Source organism: Aethalodelphis obliquidens, unplaced genomic scaffold (genome assembly GCF_003676395.1).
Source record: "Aethalodelphis obliquidens isolate GAN/ISIS:26980383/991018 unplaced genomic scaffold, ASM367639v1 scaffold19, whole genome shotgun sequence".
In the NCBI taxonomy this organism is placed as follows: domain Eukaryota; kingdom Metazoa; phylum Chordata; class Mammalia; order Artiodactyla; family Delphinidae; genus Aethalodelphis; species Aethalodelphis obliquidens.
This window is the reverse complement of record NW_020837963.1, coordinates 22256517-22271001: the sequence shown is the minus strand read 5'-3', so window position 1 is coordinate 22271001 and position 14485 is coordinate 22256517. Positions and strand designations below refer to the sequence as shown.

The 14485-nt window shown below is 39.2% G+C and overlaps 1 protein-coding gene across 1 annotated transcript in view; it reads right to left on the bottom strand.

Moving 5' to 3' along the window:
* Positions 1 to 1556: 1556 nt before the first annotated feature.
* DOK6 (docking protein 6) overlaps positions 1557 to 14485 on the bottom strand; it is a 396863-nt gene continuing 383934 nt past the window's right edge. The window contains exon 8 of the mRNA XM_027118731.1: positions 1557 to 5823. Within this exon, the coding sequence (XP_026974532.1) occupies positions 5684 to 5823 (140 nt within the window). The 3' untranslated portion in view covers positions 1557 to 5683. The remainder of the gene's footprint in view (positions 5824 to 14485) is intronic.

Sequence of the window (14485 nt, the reverse complement as noted above, 5' to 3'; positions counted from 1 at the left end):
GGTATATTTCAGTTAAAAATGTATTTTTCCTCTCCTTTAAATCTTAACAAGACGTTAAAATCTTCAACTGGGAAAAATGTCCTAAAATCACGAGGAAAATGTGGTTTTCATATTATTTAGTAATTTTAACTTATTTATTTATCTAAAGTTAATTTAAATAATTGTCTACTGAAGTGTGTAAGAAAAAACTTGATGTGTAAGGTATTTTAATGTAAAAAATGCCATTTCCCAAATTTCAATTGAAAATGAAAGCTTTTTGAGTTCACATGGAAAAAAATGTAGCTTGGATATTATTATCTAAGTTGTGACAAATGCCATAAATAATTAAACGAAAGTGCTACAGAATGATAAAGATCCTCAAAATAATAATCACAATTATAATATGATGAACTAGCAGGAATACAAAACATAGACATCTATTTAATTTTTTTATAGTTGTTCAACTATCGCTTCAGGATAAATAAATTTGAATTTCCAACAAAGAACTCGAAGACAGTGTAGGAGTAATAAAACTTATCCTAATCGTTCATGACCTACAACCAGTCTAATGAATTGCCTCATCAAGCCTTTCTATTGATATCGTGGTGATGAATCCAGGAAGAGTGAGGAACATCTAAAAAACTGGAAGAAACCCTTCAATGTACAAGGGCCTATTTATCTAGAGGCCATGTGGTATTTCTCGCTCCCACCATGCCTAACTGGGAGATGACATGGAGTCAAGGAAACATTCTTGGATTAGAAGCCTGGAATGAGGCAAAACTATTCCTGACCATTTTCTTTGCCTTTGAATAAATTACAATACCCACGGGTTTTGGTTTTCTCCTGAGCAGAACATAAAGCGGAAATTTTCTTGTACGTGATTGCTTTCAGAGCTAGCTAGCATTCCATCTATTTAGAAAATGTGTCCAACATCTCATGATACTTCCCCGAGAGTCTATGAACTATCCCATGCCTCACCTAGTTGTAATAACTGTAGAAATGATACAACAAAGATTTACATTCTTGAGTAAAAATGGAAGCATTTGTGGTCGTTTCAGAGAAGAAAAGTGGGTGAATCTTTCGAATACATTGATAGAGAATTCACATGTGAGGCTGTTGACCTCTTATTTAGTTCCCAGCCAGTGTCACAGCTAATACATCATGTTGAAACTCAGATGAGGTTGACCATACGAAACTGATGCTCGTGTCACTGAAGAGACATTTAACCATGGGTGTTTTGTGATGATACATTCTTTTGTGTGCAATAATTTTCACTAAACTGAAGGAAGCATACTTGATATGTGTTGTCTTTCTGTGGTAACTTCAAAACCTGATACAACCTATGTCTTCTTTCAATTGCATACTTAGTACGAGGTGAAACTAGTAAAGAAGGCCATGTCTGTGACATAGAACTGAGGTCAGAATATGAAGACAGCAGAGTCCCAGTGTAACACTGGACACTTCATTGGAGTTTTTGTAATTTTATCTAAACTGTTGCCCTAATGACTAGTCCCCCTCCTCTTGCTCTACCCCCTCCATGGGAAGTTGCACTCCATAAATTTCATAGGCTAGAAATTCATTTGTGTGGTGTATCACCTACTATAATTATTAACACAGGTCTAGTGGCAAAGTTCTATCTATTCTGAGAAGGCCAAGTTTCCGGGATTATAAAGTATAGTTAATGATTGATAAAGCAGTTTGAAATTGCAAGGTATTGACAGACATGTTAGATTTGGAGAAAATGTATAATTTTCACTTTGAGCAGTTTTTAGTATAATGTTTGCTATAAAACACAAAGTGTTAAAGGCCTAAGCTCAGCCCCACTGAGTGTATACTGCCCATTTATTGTGCTGTATCTATTGTAAAAATCAAATCTGGACTACAATGTTTTTACAAGAATATAATTTTCTTAGCTTGTTTTCACTGTAGCATTAATGGTCCATTTTAGTAAGTGGCTCAAATAATCAAGGGAGTAGTGTAATCATGCTTTTTTTACAGAGTTTTCTGAGATATTGGCCAAAGAATGAGGGGCAGACATCAATTTTTATGATGTTTTTAATATCTACTATAAAGATACCACATGCAATAAATTGGATTTATAGAAACTACTAACAGTGTAAAGTTATTTATCAGTCCACTGCTTCTATACTGGACAGAAAGAATAAGTGGTTAACCATTTTATAGGTGATAAATTATTTTCAAACATAATTGCCCAATGAAGACAGAGGAAAATTGTACAAGATACAAGGACTAGTACTATAGTTACTACTTGTTGGAAAAGGTGAGGTTTACTTTTAATAAATACGTTTCACTTTATTTCACATGCTCTATCAAACCACATCTTCCTTAATATATAAGTAAATATATATTTCTTATTTCATTAAGTTCAAATTGTGGCAGTGGCCAAAACCTGTTGATTCATAAATATTTATTGCATAAACAAATTAGTTCTGAGTGCTAATCATCATCATTGTTTGATGACTAAGAGAAAGAAGTGTTTTCTTTTCCCTCCCACCAGAATAGTAAACCATTGGGTCAAAGTTATTTTGTACTTTTCTACATAAATATAATGTCACGTGTACAACAATTAATATTATCAGAACAAAAAATTGGGGACATAAAAAATAAATCCCTTCAGGTAATCTTTCCATGAAATGTGTACGTCTTCCAGGCTTTCTCTGCTCTCAGAAGATCCTTTATGACTTGTGTTGGGTTCCTTGACCACTGCTTTCTTCCAACCTGATATGGAAACTGTGACCATCATCGTCCGCCGGTCTAAATCTGGATGGAAAGCTGACTGAGTCAGTTTCAGAAGGAGCCGCAAGATGTCTTTGGTTCATAGCAGTCACTCCCTCACAATGAAAAAGTCACATGTATATTAAAGAAGAACACAATTTCTGAAGGGAGAAGAATGCTTGCAAAGCGTAGAGGCATCTTCAGTCAAAAACCTACAAGCTCGAGTGAGTTGGATACACGCCTATGACCACTCTACTTACTCCACTGGTGCTGGTTTTATGACCTTCCAGCAGACCGGTTCAGTAAGTTTTCATCTTTGGTTTTTGCAGAATATGTATCTGCTTGTCACTGATTACAGTGTGCATTGCCTTATGCCAAGTATATTAGGTTAATGTAAATTCTATCTGGTCATTTAACAATTTTGACTTAGCTGCAATTTTAAGTATAGTTAGAGGAGTATGCTAGAATAAATCCCCAAAAATTTATCATGAAATCTTTTACAGCATTATTCTCATTGTGATGAGATTGGGTTAAGGACATGGGAAGGAAATTTCTCTCTGACTCTTTTTTATGACATTATCTTCCGAATGAACCGGCCCAAGGTTATGCCTGATCTTTGGGACCCCTCAGTTACACTCACTGGTAATGATCACAAGCAAACAGTGTTCTGGAAACTACTTCATGCAGGAATCGTGTCTCCCACCAAACAGACACAAGAGCAGACTCGTCCAATTAGCAGAATCCGCCCCCGGACCCGCTGTCTGTGCTTCTGGCACATTAATAAAGCTGAGACATATACCAGGACCCCTGAGGATCTGTCCCCCTAAGTTCCATGTAGAAACTTGTGGTCTGTAAGCAACAACTCGACCGAGTGAGCCACGAGAGGCTTGCTTTGAGCGTGGCACCACTGGGAGCTGTGCTCAAATGGTCTCAGCTGGGAGTTGCTCTGGTGTGTTTCACTAAAGGCATTTCAAAAGCAAACGCCATGTGCTAAAGTAATTCAGAGGTGTTCAACCCTGAAAGCTGGGATTTCAGGGAAGGCAGTATCGTCGTCAGGAACCAGTCGTCCGCTATTCTGCTGTGTCAGCAAAATTCACAGTGCAGAGCATTTGAGTAATTTTCTTTTTATCCCTGAAAGCTTAGGATAATTATTTTTCACAGCCACATTAACTCTTATGATTAGCATCTTGAGGGCATTTTCAGACATCTGATGTGTGGAAAATCTAGGCAGTTGATATAAGTGCAAATTTATCACGGAGGGACTGAATACCTCTTTTACCACTAGTAACTCTCCACAATGAATTGTGACTCTGCATTCAAGCTATGGACATGGATGAAAAAAAAGCCTTATCACAGATCAGCAAAAAAGGTACCCTTTCAACAGACTAACTTTGAAAGCTTAAAAAATTTTTGATATTGAAAAAAAAAAATCAGGTTTTCATCTTACATGACCTGGGCTTACTGTTCTTTAAATCCACCTTCGGAGTATTTATGAGCTGACCGTCTTAGGCACGTGGCATCAGATAATTCGGGCAGAATGATTTTTATTTTTACTTGAGTAAACTCCAAAACTAAGGGCAAAAATATCTATGTTGACCCAAATTAGCCAAACTTCCCCAGTTCACGTGGAAATCACCACGTCCCTTTAAATCTAGTAGGTTTGTCATTAGTCTCAGGAATGAAAAAAACTTTTTTGGGGGGGGTCTATTTTCTCTTATAATCCCAGCCAACCCATATCCACTAAAAGGAAAGTAAAGCCCAGCCAATTTTGGTTACACAGTAAATTACAAGCCCCTGATGGCTCTCTGGGAACAGCATCTGTGACACATAAAATGATACCTACAGGCCTGTCCCTATTGTTGGTCTCCTGACTGCAAAATGTCTGATTTCATTTAAAGTGTACTTTTATCTCTTTCTTAAACAGACTGTCATTTAGAGTGCTTCTTTTCCTTGAGGTTAAAGGAAAGCCAATCGAGGATCACACCCAATCTTCCCCACGTAGCTCAGAGGGGGCCAAAGGGAGAAACATCGTCACCAACAAGGGATTACTGAACAGAAAGACAGTGCAGTGACGTGACGTGCAGGACAGCCAGACTGGTTTCTTCGCTTCTGAAGTGGTCCCCCTTTTCACATCGTCACCTATGTTTCTCACAGGACATGACTACATAAATACTTTGCTAATAAGAAGCCTTTTTTTTTTTATAGCACTATTTTAAAAATAGCTATTCAACTTAACAATCTTAATTTTAATGCACCAAATAACAGTTTTCAACAATTTAAGTGAGCATATGCTGTCACTCTCAGCACACATTGATATATACTTGTTATAGATGGATACAGCAATATCCATATCTATGTTTGTCTACAGACACACACACACAACACACACACACAGAGCACACACACAGAATAGAGCTACAGGGCCCTGCTTAAGAGTGTGTTCTAAATTTCGTGGGCGTGTTCCCTTGTCACTGGGCTTATTTATATGGAAAGTTGTGATGCCATTTGTAGAGCTTACTGGATTTGTCCCTGTCGAAACCCTCCAAGCCACAGAACTTGTGGTGGGTCACCTTTCTGTCTAAGGACAGACCTCTCCTCAGGTGGGACGACTGAGCCAGGAGGACAGGGGCAATGCCTTCACCCAGGTATAGTCCAGCGTGGGCGACTTCTCACCCTGCCCAGGCTTCTGCTACTGTCAGACTCAAAAGATTTTGTTTAAATGACTGTTCAGACGATTTGGATTCTATTTTTGTAAAACATAGACTCCCCCGCAAGAAACTCAATAAATAAAGGACTTAGCCACGGAATCAAGGAAGCAGAACTCCAGTTTTTAACCTTCCACTGGGAGCGGGGATAGACCCAACCCATTTCAATGTTCCCTGCAATTGGTCCTCCGCGAGGCAGAGGGCGTGATGGCCCCCAGGCAGGTCCGGAGACTGTCTCTCTGGTCTCAGCATCTCTCTGGGTGTCATTGGATGAGGCTGGAGCTGTAGCTGAAGCCGTAGCTGCTGGACCGGGACAAGGACGGCTGTGTCTCTTCGCTCTGCTCCGAGGCGTAGCTGGGAAACGTCTGTGCGCGTGACATCTTCGAGGACCCGAACCCGTGACCTGGAGAGAGAAAAAGGAAGGAGAGCTGTACCAAGAAACTGACTCCGAAAAGCACAAGGTGAGTAGGTAAAAATGGAGAAACGGCGCTTGGTTCCTTGGTGAGTTAAAAATGTATGCAGGGCTCAATAGTTTCCTTAGTGTGTCTTCTCAAAAATTCTGGATGCCAGAGAGCTAGGGATCTCAGACTTGTACTCTACTTCAACCTTTGGAACAAAAGCACAAAAAGCTTTTCCAAAAAAAAAAAAAAAAAAAGCTGTTTTTGCTGGAGAGCCTGTAAGCGCTTTCTTTTCTTTGAGACTCACTTTTCAGTGTACAGAAGCAAATGACATACTTATAAAAACCTTTTGAGCAGGCAGACTACACTTTATCCTAACCCGTCGCCATCAATTATCAGGAAGAATCTTTCACAATGATTGTGTTTCAGGCCCTGGCTTCACCTGGAGGGTTTGTGAGTAACTGAGCCTACTTCATGATATGGTTAACCCAAACGATAAACCTTCATGGTTACTAAAATAGCCTCAAAGTTAAGTCTTATAGGAAATTTATTTCAGTGATTTTATAGTTCAGATGCACCCCTGCGACGAGAAATTTGTTTAATGCAAAATCCAGAAATGATTACTGGAAAACTAGCAGAATGCTAACAACGTAGGGAGAAAGGATGAGTTCTAGGGCTTCAGGTGAACTTCCCAGGGGTCTCCCCATCCTTCTTAATCAGTCAGTAATTGTTCTTCACACGTGAGAATGATTATCTAATGGATGAGCTCAGTGGGGAGAGAAGAAAAAATAGATACGGTGTGCTCTGCCCTCTCAGAGCTATTTCACTCAAAGCAAGAGAGGTATTGAGTTTGGTTTATATTTTTTCTCGTCTCTATGGTGAGGAATCCAGGGAAGATGATTAACACAGAAACATCAAACATCTCATCAGGCTCCTCAGGTGGGGCTGGCGTTCGCAAGGTTATGCACTAAGCCACTTTTCATCGTCAGGTGTGTTTGGTGACTCGGAATCTATCCGGGTCGAGTCTGAAGCTTGGGATCCCAGGGAGGAAATGCAAATGCATTGGGCAATAAAAAGGTAATTAAAGTGGTAGAACCTCAGTGTTAAAAAGTCGTGAGAGCAAACGCTTGCTTTCGAGATAACAATCATGTTAGTTTCACTGTTGGCCTGGTTCTCTCATTAAGACTCAGCGGGAGGTCAGGGAGGAGCGGCCTGGGCGTTTCCTACTGAGGCCGTGCTCTGCTCCTGTGCTTGGGAGGAGAGCCCTGGGCGTCTCCTACTGAGGCCGTCCTGTCTGCTCCTGCGCTTCTGCCACCCAGCCTCCTGCTTCTGAGTTTCCAGACCTTTCTGCTCCCTTCCCTCCGTCTCCCAGGGTCCAGAAACCCCATTTCCTTTCTGTGCTCCTTCAGGCCTGAGGGGGGCAGGGCTGCCTTGCCATCTCTCACATCTCCTTACTGATTCAGTAATTGGACCGACAGCTGATTCAAAGGTCCAGCTGAATTCCATCATCAAATTCTCATAAAATCTCAGCTAAGTGTGTCTTCTCTTTGCTGTAGGACCCTGAGGAGGCAATGAGGAAGACGAAGCTGGGGGTAGGCAGGAGGGTTCGGCCATTAGAGGCGAGATCAGCTTGGGGACTTAGGAGTTAGAGCTCTGGGCACACGTGCTGCCCCTGTGGCTAATTCGTTGTAACTGATCTTGAGGGACTTACTTGGTCTCTGGGTTTCGCCGTTTCCTTATCTGCACATTCTGGATGACAATAATGGTATAATATGGTGCTTTTGAGTATTAAATCAATGTGTATCAATTAAATTCATACATGTTAAATGCATCCCCACAGCAAGAGACAGATGCCATGAGGGACTCTCTCCAGCACGGCCATCCATAGGGGGCAGTCCATGAAGGCTTCCCTAAGGAGGTGGCCTTTTGACATGATGCCTATGTGACAAGGTTGTGATACACTAATCCGATATGGGGAACACCACTTAAAATTTTAACAGTTTGCCTCCTTATCTCACCATTGACTTGCTGGATGATAGTTCAGTTCCCGTAAGAGGAGAGACTGGCGTTCATGGGCACAAACCAGTTGGAAATACTAATATTAAGACCATGTTGCTGGCCTGGGTTTTATCCTGTCATTTTAAAAAATGTTAGAAATATCTGAAAGAGAGCAATGCGAGAGCACACCTTTCATTCACATTACTTGTGGTCTAAAGGCTAAGGTTTGAGTCATGAATATAGAAGAGTCCTTGCCTTTGCACACAGAATCTAGAATCTTGGGGGTAAAACTTCAGTCATGCAACTAAAATTTGCCAAGCATCTACTAAAATAGTTCAGGACTCCACAGGGAAGACAAAGTAATGGAAGCCTTGGTTCCTGAGTTTCCAGAGTTCACAGGCTGCTTTGGGAATGATCATCAGACAAGGATAGATAACAGTAAACATCAAATGAAGGGTCCACACAGCCACTGCTGTATGGGATCAGAGCAGGACGCCAGCGCAGCTTAGAAGAGCTGGTTACAGAACTGTACACTTCAGTTCAACAATCACCAGAGACCTGCTCCACGGAGTGTGTAGACACCACCACCAAAGACTCTGAAATTGCTGAGTCCAGAATCCAGCTCTACCATCCCTTTCTGAGCCTCATTTTTTTGCATGGAAAGAACATACTTTCCTAAGGTATTTTGAGGGTTAAACAAAACAACATACAGGAAGACACCTGGGATGGTAGGTACCTAATAAATGTTAGTTTTTATCCCTTCTCTCTATGCTGAATGTGTCCACACTCTTGTCCGTTTTCTTGTTCAATGTCTATACTCTGTGTACCCTCGCAGTACGCTGTTCTCACTGTGACAGGTTTGGAATATTATTTTCCTTCAAGGTCATCTTGAAGATTTCTTCGTCTCCTCTACAAACAATTTCTAGTCTAATTGGAGATTAAATGATGTTTTTTCTTACCTCAACCATTTCTTTACAGACAGTTCACAAATGATGCTGTTTCTGCTTATCACAAAAATAACATACCTCAATCAGAGCTGAACACATGAAGGCTTAATAAGTGCTGTTTGATTTTGGCAACAATGAGTATGAGAACAAAAGAAAGAAGTAATTAATCATTTTCTCAACATTTATTTGAATTGTGCCCTGAGGCACCGTTGATGAAAACAAAACAAAACAAATCAACTTTGTGGCTTAAATTAAAAACTCACCGGACTAGACCTGTTCATTCCACTCAACAGAGACCCTATTTAAATCCTTCCTAAACTTTCCCCTCCGGACCATCCCCTGAAAGACAGACTCTGGGCATCTGGGGAATGCTGCAATTTAAAAGTAACAAATTTGTTCATAGCCATCAGTCTATCTTAAACGTCCTTTTGAATTTTCATTTCTACTCCATTGTATATTCATGTCTGTTTTAATAGAAAATAATATTTTCTACCCATATATTCAGGTAACATTGACTATCTGGGAGAGAAACATATCATATTTACCTGGTGGTTTGAAGTATACTCTGAAATGACACTTCATACCGTCCCCTACCCCCTTCCCTCCATGGCAAGTATATGAGCCCCAGATGGAGAAACATGGGTCCACTCCAAAAGGAAGGACATATATTGGATACAGAGGCATTTAAGACATTTGTTTATTCTAACAAAATTACATGACTTCTCCTGGAAACTGAAGAATACCACGTGACAAGAAAGGTGAAGTGACTCTAGCCATAGAAGGAAAACTTCCTGCCGCATCATGAAAGATTCAAACCGGGAATAAACTAGATGGAACACAATGCAGTAGAAAATAACTACCAAGTCGGAATGCAGGACTAGAGATTCACATCACACCTAGGAGAAAAAGTGAGGGATGCCAGGCTCTTGTAGGTATCTTCTCTTTCCTGAGGGATAAAGCAGTACTTTGCTGCCTGGTACAGTTACCACTGCTCATCCTCTTTCTGCCAGCTTCTAGTTTTCCATACTTACTAACACCAATTTTATTCTTTACATAAAATATAAAGGAAATTGTTTTGGAAGGAAGTCAGAAGATTCCCAAAGCATAAAACTTGTGGTCATTAATTGGTAAGAGGTGATGCCCCAGTAATGCTACGTGAATTTGTGTGTTTTATTAGTTTGTTAGAATCTGGGGGACAGGAAAGAGTGTCGTCCCTTTAAATAATAAAACAAAACAAAGCAGGAAAAAGCCCCAAATAGAACAGTTGCCTCCTGAGGAAGGGAGCAGCCTGGACCAAGGCATCAGCAACAGTCAGGACTAGGTGGACACAGCGGGGATGCTGATTCCCGAGGCTAGAAACCCCTTGTTAGGAGAGGGCAGATGGAGATCAGGCCCGGATGCTGGAGGAGGGAATGGAAGAATAAGTTGGGGTACAAAGCAGAGGGCTTAAGGGCTCTCACTGCAGTGACTCTGGGGCCAGCAGGTTTTTATGGGATGTTTAAAACTTGTATGTTTACCTTGCAGCCAGGTAAAAGGTGAGACCAGACAGGAGGTAGAAGCAACAAGGGCCATCTCCACTCTCTTAGTGAAAACCTACCATGTATTAGTCATGCTTGGAAATGCTCAGGACCTGTAGTCAGTGGCTCTTCTATAAGCTGTATTTGCATTTTCCTCAGTTCTAATTACAGTCCAAAGCGGACTATGTTTTGGTCGATCTTTGTGCTCTCCTAGGGGTGTGCTCCAGAAATGCCTGTGAGGATTCCAGGGTCCCGGGAGCTCCATGACCCTTGAATAGATTTGCTGGGGGGAATTGAGGCTCGGTTCAGTGCATCTGAACCAGCGGGGAATGAAGACCATGGGCTTCAAAGCAGACAGAAAGTGATTTGGAAACGAAAAGCCATGATGGAATAACTACTGTTCATTGAGCACATATTTCTATGCTAACTACCTTAGAAATATTATTTTTAAAAATCCTTATATCAATTCTTTAAGACTGGGTAGCTTAAACAACAATATGTATTTTCTCATAGTCCCAGAGGCCAGTATGAGGTCAACGTGCTGGCAGGGTCGGTTCCTGGTGAGAACTCTCTCCTGGGCTGGCAGGGGGTCCTCACTGGTGCTTTTCTCTGTGTGGACTTTCCTGTTAGATCTGGGTCCAACCCATAGGATATTATTTAACCTTAATTGCCTCGTTAAAGGCCCGATTTCCAATACAGTCATATTTGGAGTTAGGGCTCCAGCCTGTGAACTTTGGGGGACACAGTTCAGTCCATAGTCCATTCATTTTATAATAACTAAAATTAATCAGGAGACATTAATCAGAAAATGTAGGTGACACCTTTTGTTAGGGATTATTATTTCCTTGACCTTTTCTCTGGGAGGTATTTGTACTTGCTAGTGAAATTATGTAATTTGGCTTAAGATTACATAAAATGGTTAAACATGACATGTAATTTTTCATCCTTCAAATTGTCAAAAAAAGAAAAATTTTAATGGTTGTTTTATGCCACTGTTTCTGATATAAACTCAATTTGCATTGCACTAGCTTACATTCCCACTTGGAGGGTAGAAGAGTACTTTGTGTCTTAACATTAGATGATCTGGATATTAATTAGACTAAAAATTTTGCCAGGTTGAAGGATGAAAAATTGCATCTTATTGTTTAATTTCCTTTTGCTACATAAAGTATTTAACTTTTGTAGTCAAGTGTTGGTGTTCTGATTTTGGGTCTTGAAATAAGTCTTTCTTCATCACAAGATTATTAAAATATTTTCTTATAAGTTCTTTTTATATTTTCATAAATTTCTTTTGCTATCTTCAGCTTTTTAATTTATTGGGAATCTCTCTTGGTTCATGCCCTAAGTTAAGGATCCTGTATTGTGTGATGGTTAATTGTGCTGGCTCTGGAGGAGGACTTGTGTTTGAGTTCCCACTCTGTCCCTTTACTGTTCTGTCCTTCGAGTTCCTCAAGTGTAAAATGGCAATTATGATAGTTTCTACCAATAGGATCATGTGTTCAAAGAGTTATTTCATAATAGCACAGTCTAATGGTGTATTACATTAGTGTTTATACAATATTAACACTAAGAGCAGGGGTACTGTATCGTGGTATATGCACACGAGCGTGTGAGCACTACACACACACAGCCCACTAGTTCATTTAATCTTCACAGCCTGCTAGTGAAGTAGAAACAAAGCGTTTGCAATAGTGCCTGGCATTGATCCTTTGTTATGAGGTTCATAATGTGTCATGGTGTTAGTATTTTTCCAAATACTTTATGAGATTTTATTTTTCAATCAGGGAACCAAGGTGTCTCATTTCTGGGAAATACTTCTGGATTATTATTATAATTTTTGTTAATTATTTCCCTTCCACCATTTTTCTCTGCTCTCTTTCTCCCACTTCTGTTCTCTTTCTCTAACCATCTGTTATTTATATGTTCCAGTGCTGTTCTGATCTTATAATTTTCCAATCTTTTTTATTTTCACTCTCTTTTTTGCTGCTTTATTTTGTGGGAGATTTGAGGTTTGCTTAACCTTCTCTTCCAAGCTTACTAAATTATAAAAAAGATTTTCCTGTTCTAATTTTAATTTGCAAAAGCTTTCTTTTCCCTGTTCCTTTCCCTCTCTTGTTCTCCTTTCTTTAATATACATTCATACATTTATTGTTATTAATAATGGCACCTTCACCCCTAAAACTATGGACCTTTTTTGCTTGTTTCATAAGTGGACATCTAAGTATCCTTTACTCATATCTTTAAAAATTAGAAATGTTTGAATGGGAAAATGCATATTATTTAATTCTGTGTAGTACCCAGCCTCCAGTTATAAAGAGCCTGGTGGGTTAGCAACCGCATTCTAATACTGAAAAATATCGAACACAATATAGTTTATAATACTTTAATTTGTTTTAAAGATGGTTTAATTTGATTCACACAGAATTACATTTTTAATACCCATTTCATCAATTCTCTGGACTAAAAATAGCCTTCTATCTATTATTCTGGTTGATGTAGCATTCATTTTTTCCTGTTGCTTGCATTTCATTTCTCATGTATTTTAATTACCTATTGGGATATTAATTTACTACAACTGTGATATTAATTTTCTATAACTGATCTCTTCACAAAACTTAGCTGAACTCCTCACTGTTAGCTGAATGCATTTGAATAGTTGTGGAAGGTATAAGCAATCTGTGGCAGCTACTAAAATGGTAAATATTAACATGGGATAATCTAAGTTGAAACTGAGTAGAGAATACATGAAATAAAAATTCATCAGTGTTGCTAACAAGAGGAATGGGAAAATATAAAAATTCAGTTTTTTGAGGAATGGGAAAATCTCATAAAATAAAAATTCAGTTTTTTATTTAGTTTTTGAGCTATAAATTTTTCATTGCTATTTTCAAGGGTTTAGGTATAAAATTTTGAATATAATGTTAATAAAAATAAGTTATATATTGATACATCTTTGTTCCCACTTATGAATATATTATTTATAGAAAGTTTTAGCAATCAAGGAACTATTCAGGATCGTGAAGTAGGGTGTGCCCAGTTCAGGTTGAGATCCCCAGAACTATAATCTGAGGTATTTTAACAAGTTTACTGAAAAGTCACGTTAATCTCCTGCAAATCAATAACAAGAATACTTTCCAGCTGATCGTCCTCAAGATGGTATCTTAGGGAGAAAGTGGCAATTTTAATTTGATATAATTCTTTTCTAAAGATTTTAAACGAATCCATACAAACACTTTTCCAAGAGCATGGGACTTCCCTACGTAATGTATAGTTAGAGATTTGAGTTACGACAGAAATGTTATAGAAAAAATATTGAACGTCACATAAGTTTACATAGGAGGAAGTTTGTAAAAAAGACTATGAGGAAGATTAGCAAAATTATTGAAAATTTACTGTCAGGTTTTCATAGAATGTAGCACAGTTTTATTCTGCGGTAGATACAAGGTTAAGCTTGCATTTAGTCTGAGGACCTCTGAAATGAGTTTGAGGATAAGTGTCCAAAAATCTGCTTAGCACTTGACACATCGGATTTCATCTCATTCTCTGTAGAACTTTACCTAGAATTTTTCCTTCCAGTAATGACTAGGTTGATTTTTCAGAGATCTGGGAAACATTCTGATAATCACAAACAAAATTTTGTCTTCTTAGATTTGTAAATATTTTGTTTGTCAGTATAAGACCACAGTGCCCAAATGGTCATGGCTTTCAGACTCTGTATCTCACCATCAGGAATTAGGCCCTCATGATGCTAATGATGAGAGATAAAATTCCAGATGGTGAGTTGCAGCAGATGAGATATGGACGTGGGGAGGGGACACACCCTGGAGAGTCTGTTATATCTTATGAAGCCAATTGGATACTTTTTTAATGGATGATAGAAAACTTTTGAATGATTTAAAGATGAGTGAGTGGATCGGATTTGTGGTTCAAAAGCTCGCTCATTCAGTGAGACGACAGAGGAGCTGTAATCAATCTTTTCCCACCATCACATATCTGATAGATTAAATTTAGCCCCAGATAGAACAATTTCTCACAGAAGGCAGTGCAAAGATAAAAAGAAGCCTCTGGTTTTATGTGCATTTCCTAGGGTTTACTTATAATTCTTCCTGATTTTCTCCAACTCATCAGCATTCTTCCAGGTCCGGTGGGAGCGTTGGAAACTGCCAGTACCGACCTAGAGAAGGATGAGGCCAGAATGGTTGGGT